General features: G+C 39.9%; 1 protein-coding gene across 2 annotated transcripts in view; it reads left to right on the top strand.

The window, feature by feature from the left end:
- The first annotated feature begins 4,805 nt into the window (after window positions 1-4,805).
- rc3h1b (ring finger and CCCH-type domains 1b) overlaps window positions 4,806-19,667 on the top strand; it is a 39,819-nt gene continuing 24,957 nt past the window's right edge. The window contains exons 1-3 of one of the 2 annotated variants that reach the window (XM_034183705.1): window positions 4,806-4,931; window positions 10,695-11,119; window positions 18,150-18,270. In XM_034183705.1, coding sequence (XP_034039596.1) covers window positions 10,889-11,119; window positions 18,150-18,270 — 352 coding nt within the window. In that variant the 5' untranslated portion in view covers window positions 4,806-4,931; window positions 10,695-10,888. Of the gene's footprint in view, window positions 4,932-10,694; window positions 11,120-18,149; window positions 18,271-19,667 lie in introns of those variants that run through there. The other variant, XM_034183706.1, reaches the window with a different exon arrangement.

The following is a 19,667-nucleotide window of genomic DNA, read 5'->3' as shown; positions in this document are numbered from 1 at the left end:
CCTTTTTGTTGTACAGTCTTTCACACAAGACCTCAAATTACCTTTATAAAGTGTCAAAACAGTTGTTTATTATAGTTTGCTGTGTGTTTTGAATAAATGTGTGTGGAAAATTATTTTTCGCTTTATTTTTTCCTTGTCTATTGTTGATTGTAAACATTTATTACACTTATAAAACACAACAAAAACATATATATTCTGAAAGCACAGGTTGTCCTGAAAAAAAGAGACATAAAACTTGATTGTGGGATGCAGGGAGAGCTGTTAACAGCAATAATAAAACATTTATGCCAGGCGAGTTAACTGTCCAAAAAATGGCCTCGGACTCTAGAGGGTTAAACGTAGAAGACACGGAATATTTGTTTTAGCAAGTTTTCAGGGTCTCATGCAGCAGTCTCTTATTAACATGACAAAAAGCATACAAATTTACATTTCAGTAGTATAATGTTCATTTGCACTTGTTGTCATGTGGATTCTCTATGTTGTTTAGACTGCTGCAACTCTCTGGTGTGCAACGGATTATGCGATATCTCAATAGGGCGAATGGGTTGCCGCGAACTTTACCCAATCGCCGTTTTTAGCCAATGAAATCATCGCTGAACGCAATACAAATACATGTAATTTGGTCACTTTTCAAAGGGGTCGTCAATAAATCAATTTAACAACGGCTCATTTCAGGTCAGCTTGGTGTATAAATCTCATCATTCCAGGCAATGAGAGCCGTCAGGTGACTCTTAGAAGCAACTTAGAGACGAAACAAAACCAACTGATTTCAACAGACAATCAATGCAGCCCGAGCTTGTTTTCATCGGGCGTCCAGTCGCGGAAGTACAAATTCTCACCTTCGGATTCACCATTTCCCCGGAAGTGACGTGTCTCCGCACCAACCCATTAAGGTAGCATGAAATACAAAAATGGCATTCAGAGAGTGCAACACCAATGTTATACAAAATATTTCTTTGTGATTCAGTAATACAGTAATGTGTGGCCTTGACATTTGATAAAGTCTGTCCAAAACTGAGCCACTTTGTCCCTGACTAACATACAAACCTTCCACCATGTATTAGCCATATCGCACCCCACCCCCATAACCTGTAAAAACGGTTAGGTAATAATGGATTATGTGTAATCCAGATTATGTAATAAAGGCCTTTATTGTCATTGTACAGACATATATTTGTTCTCTGCATTTAACCAATCCTAATTTCAGTGAGACACAATCCAACCAGAAGCAGTGGGCAGCAGCCATAGTCCGGAGCCCGGGGACCAACTCCAGAAGTAGAGATGCTTGGTCAGGGGCAGAGAAAGGAGTGGACCCTTAATAAGCATGGTTTTGATAGTGGGAAAAACCGTAGTGCCCAGAGGAAACCCACACAGACACGGGGAGAACAGACAAACTCCACACAGAAAGGTTAGACGGGAAATTATCTCAGGACATTCTTGCTGTGAGAAAGTAGTGCTTACCACTAAACCACCAGATTACAATGAGATTACAAAACCTAAACAGATATAATCAGGCCAGATTATAATGAAAACAAAATTGGAATTCGATTGTAGTTACATTGTCAGGGATTACTTGACTGGATTTTAATTATAAAAATTTGGTGATTTTTTCTTTTTGTGAACTACAGGTAGAAGCAGGTCTACCTGTGTAGTAGGAGAGGTCAATCTTCAACCAATATCCTGTCTTTTTTTTTTTAAATACTTTGTATGGACTGTCCAGTCTTAATATATACTGCCCAACCATCACTGTGTACTCAAAGTAAAGAAGCGAGTAGTGGACACAATTCATATGTACTACACCACTACCATCTTGTACTTTGAACCGGATGTTCACAGATGATGCATCTGTGGAAAACTACATATGAAGCAAACATTTCTATTTCGCAACAGCAGACTTTTTTAAAGTTCCTCGTGTATGTTTGTACAGTTCCTTGGCCCCACCACTTCAAAGTATGTCCGCGTCTTCTTTGGAATTTCCAAGGAAGTAATTCATCTTTAGTTACCAGGCTCTAGCATCCTCACGGCATACCACAGTGTAGTTCATTTGCACACTATGGAGGTAGTAGATCAACGGGGTAGAGCCAGACGATATCTCAGGTAACCGATGAGATTGGCTCATATGCACCTTTCGCCACATGTCAGTATTGGCGTTATATAAAAGAATTTATTTTCCCGAATAAATAATCCAGAAGACATTTTGGATGTTGGAAATGGTATCATTATGTATTTTGTCCAGCAGAGGGTGCTCCAACAGCATTGTTTAGAATGCTGTCAAGCATGACTGGGACCGCCATCACCTCTTGGTCACCAAGCCACCCGTTATTTCTCATTTTCAATCAGAGTGGGTATTTTACAGTGACAAGAGGTTGCTATGCTGCCAGCTAAGCATAGCCAAAATTACGACGGCGTTTTAGGGCCACATTGATTTTTTTTTTTTTTTTTTTTTTTAGACTTCGAGAATGAAGTCGTAATATTACGAGAATAAAGTCATAATTTTAAGACTTTGAGAATAAAGTTGTAATAATATGAGAATAAAGTCATAATTTTACGAGAATAAAGTTGTATTTTTATGAGAAAAACAAGTTTCCCGGTTGACACACAGCTATCGTAGGCTAACGCTATCATGTGGAAGCAGCTCTAGAAGTTTTTTTTTTTTTTTTTTTTGGAAACAGTCTTAGAAGTAGTTAACTAAACAGTGCCTCAAACTTGGGTTTATGAACAAGCAAAACCATTTTATAGAAGTTTGACGTGGATGTGGCACACCAGAGAGGAGTCACAGAGGCTGTTTTGTGTGCTGTCATTGTTTCATTTCCGGAATCAAGGTTTTTTCCTCTTTCACGATTACGAGTTTTTTCTCATAAAATTACGACTTTATTTTCGGAAAATTATGACTTTATTCTCGGAATATTAGGACTTTATTCTCGACTTCTAAAAAAAATAAATAAATTCAATGTGGCCCTAAAACACCGTCGTACAAAGTAAATCATCTATTTTATATGGAAATGCTGAGCAATGCAACATAGTGACTGCAACCTGAGTGAAAGCAGCATGATGACATTACAGTGGTTGGTTGTTGGTTATACAGTGCAACCAGAGAGTGTTCACAGCGCTTCACTTTTTCCACATTTTGTTATGTGACAGCCTTATTCTTATGGAGTATATATATATTTTTTCCCTCAAATTTCTACTCACAACACCCCATAATAACAAGATGATTTTTTTTCCTAATTTATTTTTTAAAAAACAACTAAGAAATCACATGTACATAAGTATTCACACCTTTTGTTCAGTACTTTCTTGATGCACATTTGGCAGAAATTACAGCCTCAAGTCTTCTTGAATATGATGCCACAAGCTTAGCGCACCAATCTTTGGGCAGTTTTTCCCATTCCTCTTTGCAGCACCTCTCAAGCTCCATCAGGTTGGATGGGGAGCGTCTGCGCCATTTTAAGATCTCTCCAGCCAGAAATTTTCAATCACATTCAGGTCTGAGCTCTGACTGGGTCACTCAAGGCCATTCACAGAGTTGTCCTGAAGCCACTCCTTTGATATCTCGGCTGTGTGTTTAGGGTCATTGTCCTACTGAAAGATGAGCCATCGTCCCAGAGCGCTCTGGAGCAGGTTTTCATCCAGGAAGTCTCTGTACATTGCTGCATTCATCTTTCCCTCAATTATGACTAGTCTCCTAGTTCCTGCCGCTGAAAAACATACTTCACTGTAGGGATGGTGCCTGGTTTCTTCCAAACATAACACCTGACATTCACTCCAAAGAGTTCAATCTTTGTCTCATCAGACCAGAGAATTTTGTTTTTTCATGGTCTGCGAGTCCTCCAGGTGCCTTTTGCCAAACTCCAATTGGGCTGTTATGTGCGTGGCTTCTGTCTGTCTGCTCAGCCTGATTGATGGATTGCTGCAGAAATGGTTGTCCTTCTGGAAGGTTCTCCTCTCTCCACAGAGGAATACTGGAGCTCTGACAGAGTGACCATCAGGTTCTTGGTCACCTCCCTGACTAAGGCCCTTCTCCCCTGATTGCTTAGTTTAGACAGGCAGCCAGGTCTAGGAAGGGTCCTGGTGGATCTGAACTTCTTCCATTTACAGATGGTGGTGGTCACTGTGCTCACTGCTCACTGGGACCTTCAAAGCAGCAGAAACATTTCGGTACCCTTCCCCAGATTTGTGCCTCAAGACTATCCTGTCTGAGAGGTCTACAGATAATTCCTTTGGCTTCATGCTTGGTTTGTGCTCTGACATGCACTGTCAACTGTGGGACCTTATATGTAGACAGGTGTGTGTCTTTCCAAATCATGTCCAATCAACTGAATTTACCCCAGGTGGACTCCAATTAAGCTGTAGGAACATCTCAAGGATGATCAGTGGAAACAGGATGCACCTCAGCTCAATTTTGAGCTTCACTGCAAAGGCTGTGAATACTTATGTACATGTGATTTCTTTGTTTTTTTTTTTTGTTTTTTTTTTTCATAAGTTTGCAAAAAAAAAAAAAGAAGCTTTTATCACATTGTTATTATGGGGCATTGTGTGGAGAATTTCGAGAACAAAAAATGAATTCCATTTTGGAATAAGGCAGAACAAAATGTGTAAAAAGTGAAACGCTGAGAATGCTTTCTGGATGTACTGTATGCAAGTTAGAATAAAGTTCATGGTGAAATTGTTAACCATCAAACCTCAGGAATCATTGGAGCAATTGTGCTTGCGGCTTTTTGACAGCAGATGGCGCCACTATCACATTGCACGGGCACAGCGCTCCCCCAGCTAGCTGTAACCGGCTAGCGGCTCTCTGGTTCTGTTGTTGAGTTGACAGACAGACCTTTCCCAAATTACGGCAGCAGCAAAGCTGCACAGTCGAAATGGCGAGAAAGTATCGCAACGTTTTCCTAAAGAAAAATGGAAATCTTCCAAGTGTTTTGGAATGAGTGAGTATATTCGACCACCATGTTCCATTTGTAAAAGTGGTAACACCCGGTGATAAGCTTGATTGTGTCATTTTAGACACATTAACGACGCGTTGATAATGTTGGTAACACGGAAGGTAGCTAACAAGCTAACTGCTGAGAGGAGCTAACTGGTTAGCTTTATACGATCAAGCTTGAGTCTTAACGTGTGGTCAAAATATCACCAGGATATAATTCCAAACACATAATGTCCACGGTGTTGACGTAGGGTGACTGATCCGGTGCTAAGAATTAGGTTTGAAGAGTGTTTAGTTTCGTGTTAGCTTCGGTTACATAATCTCAGTGTTGCAAGTCAAAGGGCTCGACTTTTCAAGTGTCGCTGTGCTTAAATATGTTTTGTACAAGACACTAAATGTTAGTTTTTAGCTGCGTCGTCGAGTCATACCAACTCCGATACTCAAGATAATAACTCTTTTATTACGAAGCAGTAACAGGTAGTACATTATTAAGCGCCTGCTTTATACAGCCAAACAATGTTTGTCGTTAGCCAGCTTAGCAAACTAGCCACCCATAGCTTAGCTGGCTAAAGCCAAGCTAAAGCTAACCATAAGTTCCATTCGCTGTCTAATATTAACACCGGTGTTTAGATAAAATTGTTCTTATTATTATTAGCATTATAAATGGGCTACCAGAGGATTACAGTCGTGGCAGTCGGTAAGTTATTTGAATTTATATTTGTCGTTCAGTGTTGGCAAAGTGCTACAAGCTAGCCGACGTTAGCTCCGTATCAAAGTAGATAGCTGAGGGACTTTGCTGTTAGCCTCTTCAGACCCTTTGTCCATAGTAATAACCAGCTCATCAAACTAGGCCACACGGCACTTGTTTGGATTCTTCTTTCCCCTTGTTTCCTCAGTGTTTTACAAATATGTGCTGTGTCACCAGTGACGTATTTTAATTTTGTGTGTTGTTAATAAAGCAGTGCAATGACGAATGGTCTTTAAAGTATTGTAAATTTCAGTGTCAGTCGATGCTTCATTAACTGATTATTTCATTACTTTTCGTTTTTAGGCCGTTTTATGGTTATTTACAGCAACCGTTGTTCATTCACATAAGATATCATTTGTCTGTATACACAGTCATGTTCAATCAATCTTGGTCTTTAATGCTAGTAGTTGAACAATGACAGTTTTTGTAATTTTGCCTCCACACTCGAGTTGAAATAAAATAATCAACATGTGCTTGTAGTATGGACGATCAGCGTTAATTGAAGGACTTCAACAACAGTATCACATTAACCATTTTTGAATTACAGCCATTTTTATACACAGTCCCCTTTTCAGAGCTCATGGTGGTGGCCAGGGTGTTAGTGCGCTTGGTTTCTGTGTGGAAGGTTCCCAGTTTACACCTCACCCCTGTCACATTTCTCCATGTAATGTATAGTTGCGTCAGGGAGGGAACCCGGTGCAAAACTTGTGCCAAATCAACATGCAGATTCACCTCGGCTCTGCTGTGGCGATCCCGAGTGAAAACAAGGCAGCAGCTGAAGGGACTTTTAATACACATCATTATTTTATTTTTTTTATTTCTGTTTTCTTTAGGCAACTTAAGGGTAGCAATATTAATATTTTGTCTTGGACTTAATTCCCGTCAGTCATTACAAAATGCAAACCTCATGGTCCTGTATAGTAAATCTGTTTGGAGTAGTTTGTTTTCTTGAACAAAAATTCCTCTCTTTCAGTCCATCATGAAGCTACAGTTGACACAACAGGGAAACACACACACAAGACAACAGGAAAAATTGCAGCATTTTCAATTCCTCCATTCACAGACACAAAAGTGTGTAACTCCTTCAGAGTTGTTAGCAGTGTCTTGTTGGCTTCCCTCACTTGTCTCCTTGCATGGCCACTCACTTTTTGATAACTGCCTACTCCAGAAAAGATTTACCATACAGTACCACACTGTTTTTATCTTAATGATTGACATGAATGAAGATGAAGACAGTGTCGTGTTTCCCCTGGAAATATTATCAGGCCCAGTGGTACTCACCTTGCGTTGGGGGGGGGTATCCTTAAGCCACAACGTGCATTGTATGGAAAAATGTGAGGTTCACAGAAATGCTAAAGCTCAGGTAAATTCACGTGTTCATTATTTATACAGTCTGACCACAGCCCTGCAAAGTTCAGTCTTTTATATACACACAGACACACACACACACACACATATATATATATATATATATATATATATATATATATATATATATATATATATATATATATAAACGCAACACTTTTGGTTTTGCTCCCATTTTGTATGAGATGAACTCAAAGATCTAAAACTTTTCCACATACACAATATCACCATTTCTCTCAAATATTGTTCACAAACCAGTCTAAATCTGTGATAGTGAGCACTTCTCCTTTGCTGAGATAATCCATCCCACCTCACAGGTGTACCATATCAAGATGCTGATTAGATACCATGATTAGTGCCCAGGTGTGCCTTAGACTGTCCACAATAAAAGGCCACTCTGAAAGGTGCAGTTTTATCACACAGCACAATGCCACAGATGTCACAAGATTTGAGGGAGCGTGCAATTGGCATGCTGACAGCAGGAATGTCAACCAGAACTGTTGCTCGTGTATTGAATGTTCATTTCTCTACCATAAGCCGTCTCCAAAGGCGTTTCAGAGAATTTGGCAGTACATCCAACCAGCCTCACAACCGCAGACCACGTGTAACCACACTAGCCCAGGACCTCCATATCCAGCATGTTCACCTCCAAGATCGTCTGAGACCAGCCACTCGGACAGCTGCTGAAACAGTCGGTTTGCATAACCAAAGAATTTCTGCACAAACTGTCAGAAACCGTCTCAGGGAAGCTCATCTGCATGCTCGTCGTCCTCATCGGGGTCTCGGCCTGACTCCAGTTTGTCGTCGTAACCGACTTGAATGGGCAAATGCTCACATTCGCTGGCGTTTGGCACGTTGGAGAGGTGTTATTTTCACGGATGAATCCCGGTTCACACTGTCCAGGGCAGATGGCAGACAGCGTGTGTGGCGTCGTGTGGGTGAGTGGTTTTCTGATGTCAATGTTGTGGATCGAGTGGCCCATGGTGGCGGTGGGGTTATGGTATGGGCAGGTGTCTGTTATGGACGAAGAACACAGGTGCGTTTTATTGATGGCATTTTGAATGCACAGAGATACCGTGACGAGATCCTGAGGCCCATTGTTGTGCCATACATCCAAGAACATCACCTCATGTTGCAGCAGGATAATGCACGGCCCCATGTTCCAAGGATCTGTACACAATTCTTGGAAGCTGAAAATGTCCCAGTTCTTGCATGGCTGGCATACTCACCGGACATGTCACCCATTGAGCATGTTTGGGATGCTCTGGACTGGCGTATACGACAGCGTGTACCAGTTCCTGCCAATATCCAGCAAATTCGCACAGCCATTGAAGAGGAGTGGACCAACATTCCACAGGCCACAATTGACAACCTGATCAACTCTATGCGAAGGAGATGTGTTGCACTCCATGAGGCAAATGGTGGTCACACCAGATACTGACTGGTATCCCCCCCAATAAAACAAAACTGCACCTTTCAGAGTGGCCTTTTATTGTGGACAGACTAAGGCACACCTGTGCACTAATCATGGTGTCTAATCAGCATCTTGATATGGCACACCTGTGAGGTGGGATGGATTATCTCAGCAAAGGAGAAGTGCTCACTATCACAGATTTAGACTGGTTTGTGAACAATATTTGAGGGAAATGGTGATATTGTGTATGTGGAAAAAGTTTTAGATCTTTGAGTTCATCTCATACAAAATGGGAGCAAAACCAAAAGTGTTGCGTTTATATTTTTGTTGAGTGTATATACACAGTAGTGTTCAGAATAATAGTAGTGCTATGTGACTAAAAAGATTAATCCAGGTTTTGAGTATATTTCTTATTGTTACGTGGGAAACAAGGTACCAGTAGATTCTCACAAATCCAACAACACCAAGCATTCATGATATGCACACTCTTAAGGACATTTTTTTTATGAAATTGGGCTATTAGTAAAAAAAAAAAAAGTAGAAAAGGGGGTGTTCACAATAATAGTAGCATCTGCTGTTGACACTACAAACTCAAAACTATTATGTTCAAACTGCTTTTTTAGCAATCCTGTGAATCACTGAACTAGTATTTAGTTGTATAACCACAGTTTTTCATGATTTCTTTACATCTGCATGGCATTCATTTTGTTGGTTTGGAACCAAGATTTTGCTTGTTTCCTAGTGTGCTTGGGGTCATTGTCTTGTTGAAACACCCATTTCAAGTCATGTCCTCTTCAGCATAAGCCAACATGACATCTTCAGGTATTTTGACATATCCAAACTGATCCATGATACCTGGCATGCGATATATAGGCCCAACACCATAGTAGGAGAAACATGCCCATATCATGATGCTTGCACCACCATGCTTCACTGTCTTCACTGTGAACTGTGGCTTGAATTCAGAGTTTGGGGGTCATCTCACAAACTGTCTGTGGCCCTTGGACCCAAAAAGAACAATTTTACTCTCATCAGTCCACAAAATATTTCTCATTAGGCCAGTTGATGTGTTCTTTGGCAAATTGTAACCTCTTCTGCACGTCTTTTATTTAACAGAGGGACTTTGCGGGGGATTCTTGCAAATAAATTAGCTTCACACAGGCGTCTTCTAACTGTCACAGCACTTACAGGTAACTCCAGACTGGAGCTGATCACTGGGTGAGCCTTTGCCATTCTGGTTATTCTTCTATCCATTTTGATGGTTGTTTTCCATTTTCTTCCACGCGTCTCTGGTTTTTTTGTCCATTTTAAAGCATTGGAGATCATTGTAGATGAACAGCCTATAATTTTTTGCACCTGCATATAGGTTTTACCCTCTCCAATCAACTTTTTAATCAAACTACGCTGTTCTTCTGAACAGTGTCTTGAACGTCCCATTTTCCTCAGGCTTTCAAAGAGAAAAGCATGTTCAACAGGTGCTGGCTTCATCCTTAAATAGGGGACACCTGATTCACACCTGTTTGTTCCACAGAATTGATGAACTCACTGACTGAATGCCACACTACTATTATTGTGAACACCCCCTTTTCTACTTTTTTTTTTTTTTTTTTAACTAATAGCCCAATTTCATAGCCTTAAGAGTGTGCATATCATGAATGCTTGGTCTTGTTGGATTTGTGAGAATCTACTGAATCTGCTGATACCTTGTTTCCCATGTAACAATAAGAAATATACTCAAAACCAGGATTAATCTTTTTAGTCACATAACACTACTGTATATATACTTTTCCAAGAAAAATGCATCTGTATTTTTCATATTAAAGAATACTCAAAGGTGAGGATCACTCAGTTTCAGCATCAGTAGCCTCCCCACTACCAGCTGTATGGGTGCAAATAATATATTTGGGTATAAGCAAGCTTCATCTACAAATTTATTGTTGGAATCTCCCCAATCATTGCTGACTATAGTTTGTCACTGCCTTCGGGCCTCAGAAGATGGAGGGACTGTTTGAAGAAAATGGTTGTAATTCCTAAATGGTAGATGTGTGTGGTAGATTTGTGAAACCTCTTGAAACCTGAAAGTTGACACTACAAGTGTACCTTGGCTGTTCCAGTTCTGTTGTAGTGGTGTACAGAGGCAAAATTACAAAAACCTTATTGGCTAGACTGTACACTGGTTTTATGTCGAATTCTTTGTTGCTACCTAATTTTAATCCATGCTGTCTTTTCTTTTACAGTATTCATCACGCAATGTGATCCAAAATCCACAATGTGTGAGGACATTTAACGTTTGAGTTCGGAAGAAATTTTTCTTGATTCCAGTGGAATCTTCCATATATATTATATAATTTTTTTCTGTCTTGGGGCCTAACAACATTTGCATACGCACCCTCCCAAACCCCTGCCACATTTGTCCCATCACCACTTAACCATGCCAGTGCAAGCACCACAATGGACAGAATTCCTGGTGTGCCCTATCTGCACCCAGACATTTGAAGAGACTGTTCGCCGGCCCATCAGCTTGGGCTGCGGGCATACTGTGTGCAAGATGTGCCTGAACAAGCTGCACCGCAAGGCCTGTCCATTTGACCAGACAGCCATCAGCACAGACATTGAGCAGCTACCTGTCAACACGGCTCTGTTGCAGCTGGTGGGAGGCCAGGTGAGATGTATGTCTGTATGTATATATGTGTGTGTGCAGCAGTTTGTGGTAGACATTTGTGAGTAATGTAATAGGAATTCTGTATTTGTTGTTAAAATGCTCTTAATTGGATATAAAATTATGTGTGTTGTATTTGAGATAGTTTTTGAACTGGTTATGTAATTTACCCACTTATATTAATTATATGCATTTATGGAATGCAAACACTTTAAGCACAGCCAAATATCTCTCAGGTAATGTTTGTCCAAGGGGCTGTGGCACAGCAATTTTAGTTTTGACTGTGGCAGCTGAGTTTCCAATTTTGTTTCCTCTAAAATCCTGCGTGACAGTGTCTTGATCAGAAATGTGATTGTATGATACAGGCATCGCTTTGGCATGTTTTCTCATTTGTGAGTTCTGACATGTCTTTGCTCATAGATGTTTTGTAGGGTGGTGGATACAGTATAATTGATGTGGTCAAATAAAAATAATGCAGTGATGAAGCAGTTAAAAAGTGTGTGTGTGTATATATGTATGTGTATATATATATATATATATATATATATATATATATATATATATATATATATATATATATACTTGCATCTAAAATCATTCTGCCATGCCAGTCTGAGGGCATCAGATCTGCACATGTAGAATTGGAGTTGCATCAGGAAGGTGCCAAATCCCAATGTGGGTCTGTGCTGGATCATTTTCAGCAAGCTGGATCAGCCACAAACAAAAAAAATGTGTGTGTAATGTATCAAAAAGTAGTACACTATAATGAGGAATTAATTGAACAGTAAAAATGTCAAATTGACATAAAATCAACACCAACAAAATTAACTTAAATTACATCCTGTCACCTCCAAATGATTTGGTTACTTACAACAAAAATGATTCACTTACAACAAAAATGATTCATTAGTCACAACAAAGTAATGCTCATTCACGTTCCAGGTGAAATTCAATCCCCCCACCCACCCTCCCCGGCAAAAAAAGTGTGTGTGTGGGGGGGGGGGGGGGTTCAGTTTGGTCAACATAGAATAGTTCCAGATTAGTACTTGGTTGGGAGGTGGTTTGGGAACACTTGGAGCTGTACATGTAGAAGTGGAGTTGCATTAGGAAGAGTATACAGTGTAAAACCTGTGCCATATCCTAATGTGGGTCGTGTGTTTTGGGTGGGGGGGGGTGCTCTAAAACTAGCACATTAAAATGAGAAATTAGTAATTCATCACAGTAAAACATCATATTCAGTGGGGGAAAAGGCTAGATGAGATTGGTTAATGTTTACTAAAGTTTTTGTCCTTCAGTTTTAACATTTTGGGAATGTTTGTGCAGATAAGAATACTCAGTACAATAATTCACAGTCAAGGCAAATAAAGGTTTCATATGTTCATTAATAAAGCCTGTAACACCCAAGGTGTGCAGTGTCCTGTCATTAGTCACATGCAGTGAGGGAGAACAGAAAACGCTTTTCAGCAAAAGCATTCATTTTCTTTTAACACTTTCATGCTCGGAATATTAATGTATAAATAGTTAAATTTGATTCTTGTGTCTTTATTAAAAGATACACTTGAGGGCTGCATGTTGTTTTGGGAGTACTGAAAGCTGGTCTCTTTATTGTATCTGTATGTTGTGTTTCGTTGACATAGTGAGACGTGAAGCATAAAGGTCTGGTTAAAAAAGGAAAAAAAAAAGTGTGGTCCTTCCCAGTCAGTGCTACTTCACTGCTTGAAAACTTCCATTTCTGTTACTATTTATGCTTCATTTCTGGTGTGTTGTAGGGGTTTCAGTAAGGAAGTAGAAGATGGGATGAAAAAACATCAGTTGCACATTTTTTTTCTTGCAGCATGGGCAAAGATGTTTGAGAGGGAGAGTATAGAGGGGATTTTTGAGAAAATTTGCAATTTTGTGTCTGTTGATACCTTCTGGTGCCTTTTCAGGACAAAAATAAGAATGAATTGTCATTATACCTCATTTATGAATTGTAGTAATATTGTATTGTTGTTGTTATTACCAAGAATCAAGGACCTTCATTTTTGTTCTTTTGCATATTTATTTTCTACTACCACCCCTGGAAACCTGCCTTCACATTATGAATTTATTTATGGAGATGCATGAATGAAATGATTTGAAACATATTTCTGGACCATTTGAATGTGAATTATTTAATTGTCCTAAACTAAAATGTAGGAGATTCATTGATAGCTTTAATCATTCTAGAAAAGACATAAATAAATCTGAAACCAGCGCACTTTATTTCATCAATATTGACTGGGTGAATGTGAAACCCATTCTGTGGTTTGCATTTGAAAACTTTATAGATGAATCGCCTGAAATACTTAAAAACACACTGAACAGATGATGTCTTCATAAGGTTTGATTGCATCAAAATTTTCTCAGTCTAATCAGTCCTGATCTGACCAAGGATGCTCAGATCAGGCTTTATGCTGCTGATTGTGATACTGATCAGCCTTGAGTGCTGATCACCGATACCGATCACATGGATTGGCTGTAAATTTTTGGATTTAGTTATGATGAGCTACTGGCTACATAAAATCACCTTAATTTATCCAAAAACATATTTTTACATAATTCTTGATAGAAAAACGTACAAAAACCTTACAGGGTCAATGTGGCAGCTATTCAGTCAAAAGGACAACTGAAAAACACCTCAATTTACCTGCAATCAGTAACACAATCTTTAACAGATTGGAAACATTAAGGCTGTCAAAAAGTGCAGGAAGTCAAATAAAAGGGAACATATTTCACAACATTGCATAAAAGAAAGAAGGGATATATCGTCACCTTCCTAAAATAATGGGCTAAGTCATATTCTCCAAAACATGTCTTAGGCCATTATTTTGGGAAGGTGACGATATTCAAAGTCAAATGCAACTTGCATTCAAATAAACTATCATAAGTCTTGCAAATTTACTCCGTGTTTGTTCTTTAAAGGTCTGATTTAATATTGAAGCATTTACTGTACTTCCCCTACGAGGATGCAAACTTTCCAACGCTCTCACAGACCATATAAAAGTTCTACATGGTAGACATGTTTGTTGGAGTTTGCCACCACGTGCCTGCGCAACGCTGCACACAGGGCCTTCTTTCGAGTTAATTGTCAGTTTGCAAACCAACACGGTGCATTACTGCTACCAGCTGATTGGGTCACACAGGGCCTCTACATGCTGCAAAGTATGAGCTACAGCCGATTGGTTTTTGTGAGTGGCAATGAAACACATTTGATCATCAGATGCCGATTATATAAAATGTCTTTCTGATGCCTGATTCTGTTTTTTTCTCTCTGTTTAAGGTACACTTCCATCCAGAGATGGGTGTGGTATTTGTGCTGAAAACCCTCCTGTCCTGTGCATCAACTGCATTTTTTGTGTATTCGTTTTGTGAATTGTTCTGTAATTTATGTCTTTAGCATGGGCCAAGCAGAGGGTCACCCCTTTGAGTCTGGTCTGCTTGAGGTTTTTTCCTCAGAGGGAATTTTTCCTTACTGCTGCTGCTCTGGGGGTTAGTAAGGTTAGACCTTACTTGTGTGAAGTGCCTTAAGGCCACTCTGTTGTGATTTGGCGCTGTATAAATGAAAATAAATTGAAAAAATAAATTCAAAAATTGAATTGACATACTTTTTCACGGAAATCGCCCAATAATGTTCGGTAGTCGGATCAATCAGAGCACCACTACAAATGACTGAATGTTCAGAAAATCAGTTTTGCATAATTTGTTGTTGTTGATAATTAGATTATATCATTTTAAAACTTTGCGGTTTTCCTCTTTATGCGCATTCCCACTGATGTGCTACATAACTTAATAATAATAATAACTTTATTTTTATACCACTTTGCAGATGCATTAGTACTCACCTGAGCAGACACATCACTTCGCAAAAGTCAGATAAAGTAAGCCCAGTGGAATTTCAGCTCTTAGCACAGGACAGCATGGAGAAGATGAGGTACACACTCTCTGATCTCAGTAATATTGGTGCACGCATTCCGTTCCCAACTCCAGGGCCCGGTTTCATAAAGTGGTCTAATCTTGTTTAATGGACTAAACTCACTTAGTCGACTCATCTTTTGATGTTAGTTGTTGCAAAAAGTGCTTAGTTGGCTAAAGTTTCGCGTTACCCGACTAAAGTTTTTAGCCTGGTACAGAGAAGGCTAATCTTAATTTAGTCGACAAAACTTCAGTATCTTACCTCATAAAAGGCAGCTATCATGTCTCACCACTTGATGGAGGAGGAAGGAAGGAGAGACTTGTGGCGGGACTGGATGTTCCAGGACCAGAACAATCCATTGGAGATGTTTACAGACACATTTTTGTTGGGAGCGCTTCTCCTCTGCTGCAGTGGACTTGGCCATGTTTGTAGCAGACAGACCAACCCGGAAATAAACAAAACCTTCGTGCATTGGAGGTGTTTATTAGCAATGGCACTCGTGAGGCCGCTATGACTGTACAAATCATGAACTAAGATAACATGGGTTACCTACAGATAATGTTGGGCGGCTAACCTTAGTCGAATAAGTAACCTTAGCAGAGTAAAAGATTAGATTGCTTTATGAACCTGGGCCCTGATATTTTGGAGTGAATATTTCCATGTTGAGAACCCAACGTGTCGAGCCCCCAGCAATTTTGAGTAGAACACAAACAGAGACCGTCTGTCTTCTTTTTTCACTCCTTTTCTCCACTCTCAACTGCTTTAAGGTCACTACTCCACGTTGACATTTATGCAGTTATTACTTCAAAACCAATTCATTATAATCATAAATCTGTATTTCATATAAGTAATGTGGGCTTTGTAATGATTCCGTGGCTCATATGCGTGCAAAAACGCAACACCTCTAAAAGTTACCATCCCATTTTGCAAAGTGAGTTGGGATTTGGGATGGCCAACGGTAGCTTTCGAAATCCCTGGTGTTGACTGTTTTTAAAATGGAATTTGACAATTAAGTACAAAACTTTCAGCCTGAAAAGTCATGACATTTTGAACAATGATTCTCAACAGCATCTCAAGAGTTTCTCAAAGTATGGGGATGTTTGTGATTTGTTTGCTGTAGTTACTAAGATCTCTCTGTTGCTGTCTAGTAATTCAATGAAACATTTAAGCTGCTTTTACACATGGCCAAACAAAGTCCAGAAAAGTAATTTTTTTTCCCCAGAGCTTGGTGCACTGTCAGACTGCTTATTCACCTGTCACCGGTCACCTGTCCTCTGCTCAGGATGGCACAGGACAGGCACAGCGTCACATTCTGTCTTCAACTACTGATATCGCTGAGCAGTTCATTATGTGGTGGGCGTGTGACAAACCTGCACCGAGGTGTCCGGGAGTCCAAATGAGCTCCAGAATATTTTGAGCATGTTCCAAACAGGCACAATTTAAGCGCGCTTTCCCAGGATGTGCTAATCTGTGCCGTACAGCATGCCGTTTTCTCCCCGACACACACGCACACTTGGGGAAATCCGGCACTGAACTTGGCAAGGTGTAAGAGCTGCATTATGAGGATGTTGGCATGAGCAATTAATTGTTGACTATTAACAGATACAGACAGGCTTTTAAGAGTATCATCCATCATATCAAACCAGTAGTGATGAAACTCAAGTAGTAGTTCTAAACTGTCAGTGCCATCAGAATTGTGCAGTTGTAATGTTCGTAGGCTTTAATGTCATGGCAATGTGTCTTTCCGTGATTTCTTTGAATTGATTGTTTTACTGTAACAGAATGTTTGTATAACATACAGCCATAATAGAAACAAATGGTGCACAAGTTTTAAGTTGTTTTAGGTTTTCTGAAATTTACATAGGGTCCAAGATATTCATGCACCCATTTTGATTATAATATTATGGTGTTGAAAGTTCCAAAATGTCTGATAATTCTGTTAGCTTTTGTTTGTTGATGGCTGCCCCACTGATTTTGGTCTGCTTGAAGTGTCTTCCCATAATCAAAAAAGGCCTCAAGGAGTTTTTCCATACCACTATCACCAGGGTACTTGCTCATAGGGTGGGTATGGTGAGCCTGCTCATGTGTAAGCGCCTTGGAGTGACTGTTGTGATATGGCGCTGTATAGTAAGTCCCTACGGCTTCTCCCTAAAATTTTCACTCAGGGTTGCCACAGCATATCCAAGGTGCATCTGTGTGTTTATTTGGCACAAGTTGGATTGAATTGAATGGAGGAGCAACTGAATGCACCGCATAATTTTGGAAAGGAAAAAAATGGTACCCATTGGTAACTCAATAAAAATTTTTTAAAAACAATATATAGCTTTCAATGTTGATATTGTGGCCGCCACAAATAAATCAACTTATGGGAAGCACTAAATTCATTTTTAGCAGGACCAGTTGGACCAGCATTATGTGTGGTGCACTAGACTGCCTTTGTGTTAAATCCTGACGGTGTACATTTTTGATCCTTTATGTTCAGTTTTAACTTAGTTGCTTCCAGAATTCAGACTTAGAAGTTGTACACCAAATTCTTCTTTTGTTTTTCTATTACAGATGCATGTTGTACAATCGTTGTTCTCCCCAAGAAGAACAGATGAACAAAATCATCGAAAGCCCAATATTGTGATGACTTTGACTTAAACATCTGACCACAGTTGTATGCCTCTGAAGTTGTCTGTTCCTTTTATTGATGCGGCCATGTTATTCTGTCAGTTGTGTATTGTAAAAGCTCATATGCCGTGATGTCAAAGTCTGCATCTCCTTGATATACAGTTGATCTGTGATTTTGAAGCTCCAAGTAAAACAGACAGCAGTCTGTCCTTTCTCTAATAATTCTTAGGTTTTCCTTCAATTAAAACGTTCTTGGCACACGGTGTACTATAATCACAGGATGTGTTTCTTTTTTGCTTGTTAAAGTGCCTTAAGCCATTCTACTTTATTATTGTGATTCAGACTCATTGCTGTGGGTCATCATGCCTCACGATACTTGTTTCTAACATTACTTGAGACATCGTTGTGGCACACAGTTTCAGATAGTGCTGCAGGTGATTGATTAAGTTTTGTGTACTTATTGCCCTTCACTATGTTCTGCTGCAGGTTCCTAAAACTCAGCCAGTTGCCTTGATCACCAGTCCAGAGGATTCACAGCATTATGAGGAAGCCCGGCAGTGTGTGGAGGAGCTGGCCCTCTACCTCAAACCTCTCAGCAACACACGAGGTACTTACATTATCTCTGTGTTGAGAGTATTTGTATGTTTTTTGTTCATTTATTGTTATCTGGACATTCTTGGTGTCTACAAATTAACAATGAGGTCATGGTTGCATAACTTGAATAACGAGTGGCGAAATACAGTAAATAGGAATTAGTCACTGCTGTGTTTGAGAATGATGTGGATCATGTTGCGATTTTTTTTTTTTTTTTTTTTTTTTTTTTTTTTTTTTTTTTTTTTTTACGACCTTGCGACTTAGTCATAAAAACTACAGAGATGGGAGGGTGGAAGCAAAACTGCTCCGTAAATGTCAGAAGGTGCAGTGTCTGAGTCAGTTAGCTTTGGGAAGTGTTGTCTCATGTTCGACTGCCTCACCGCCTGGGAACTTGGCTACATTTTTGAGAAGCCATGACCTTTTATTTTATGACAAAACTTGTTCATTGGTTGCTATTACTGTTGTAACAGTTTATCAATCAATCAATCAATTTTATTTATATAGCGCCAAATCACAACAAACAGTTGCCCCAAGGCGCTTTATATTGTAAGGCAAGGCCATACAATAATTACGTAAAAACCCCAATGGTCAAAACGACCCCCTGTGAGCAAGCACTTGGCGACAGTGGGAAGGAAAAACTCCCTTTTAACAGGAAGAAACCTCCAGCAGAACCAGGCTCAGGGAGGGGCAGTCTTCTGCTGGGACTGGTTGGGGCTGAGGGAGAGAACCAGGAAAAAGACATGCTGTGGAGGGGAGCAGAGATCAATCACTAATGATTAAATGCAGAGTGGTGCATACAGAGCAAAAAGAGAATGAAACACTCAGTGCATTATGGGAACCCCCCAGCAGTCTAAGTCTATAGCAGCATAACTAAGGGATGGTTCAGGGTCACGTGATCCAGCCCTAACTATAAGCTTTAGCAAAAAGGAAAGTTTTAAGCCTAATCTTAAAAGTAGAGAGGGTGTCTGTCTCCCTGATCCGAATTGGGAGCTGGTTCCACAGGAGAGGAGCCTGAAAGCTGAAGGCTCTGCCTCCCATTCTACTCTTACAAACCCTAGGAACTACAAGTAAGCCTGCAGTCTGAGAGCGAAGCGCTCTATTGGGGTGATATGGTACTATGAGGTCCCTAAGATAAGAAGGGACCTGATTATTCAAAACCTTATAAGTAAGAAGAAGAATTTTAAATTCTATTCTAGAATTAACAGGAAGCCAATGAAGAGAGGCCAATATGGGTGAGATATGCTCTCTCCTTCTAGTCCCCGTCAGTACTCTAGCTGCAGCATTTTGAATTAACTGAAGGCTTTTCAGGGAACTTTTAGGACAACCTGATAATAATGAATTACAATAGTCCAGCCTAGAGGAAATAAATGCATGAATTAGTTTTTCAGCATCACTCTGAGACAAGACCTT

This window comes from Thalassophryne amazonica, chromosome 12, assembly GCF_902500255.1.
Source record: "Thalassophryne amazonica chromosome 12, fThaAma1.1, whole genome shotgun sequence".
NCBI lineage: Eukaryota > Metazoa > Chordata > Actinopteri > Batrachoidiformes > Batrachoididae > Thalassophryne > Thalassophryne amazonica.
Note: the sequence above shows the minus strand (reverse complement) of the source record. Positions and strands in the feature narration are given on the sequence as shown.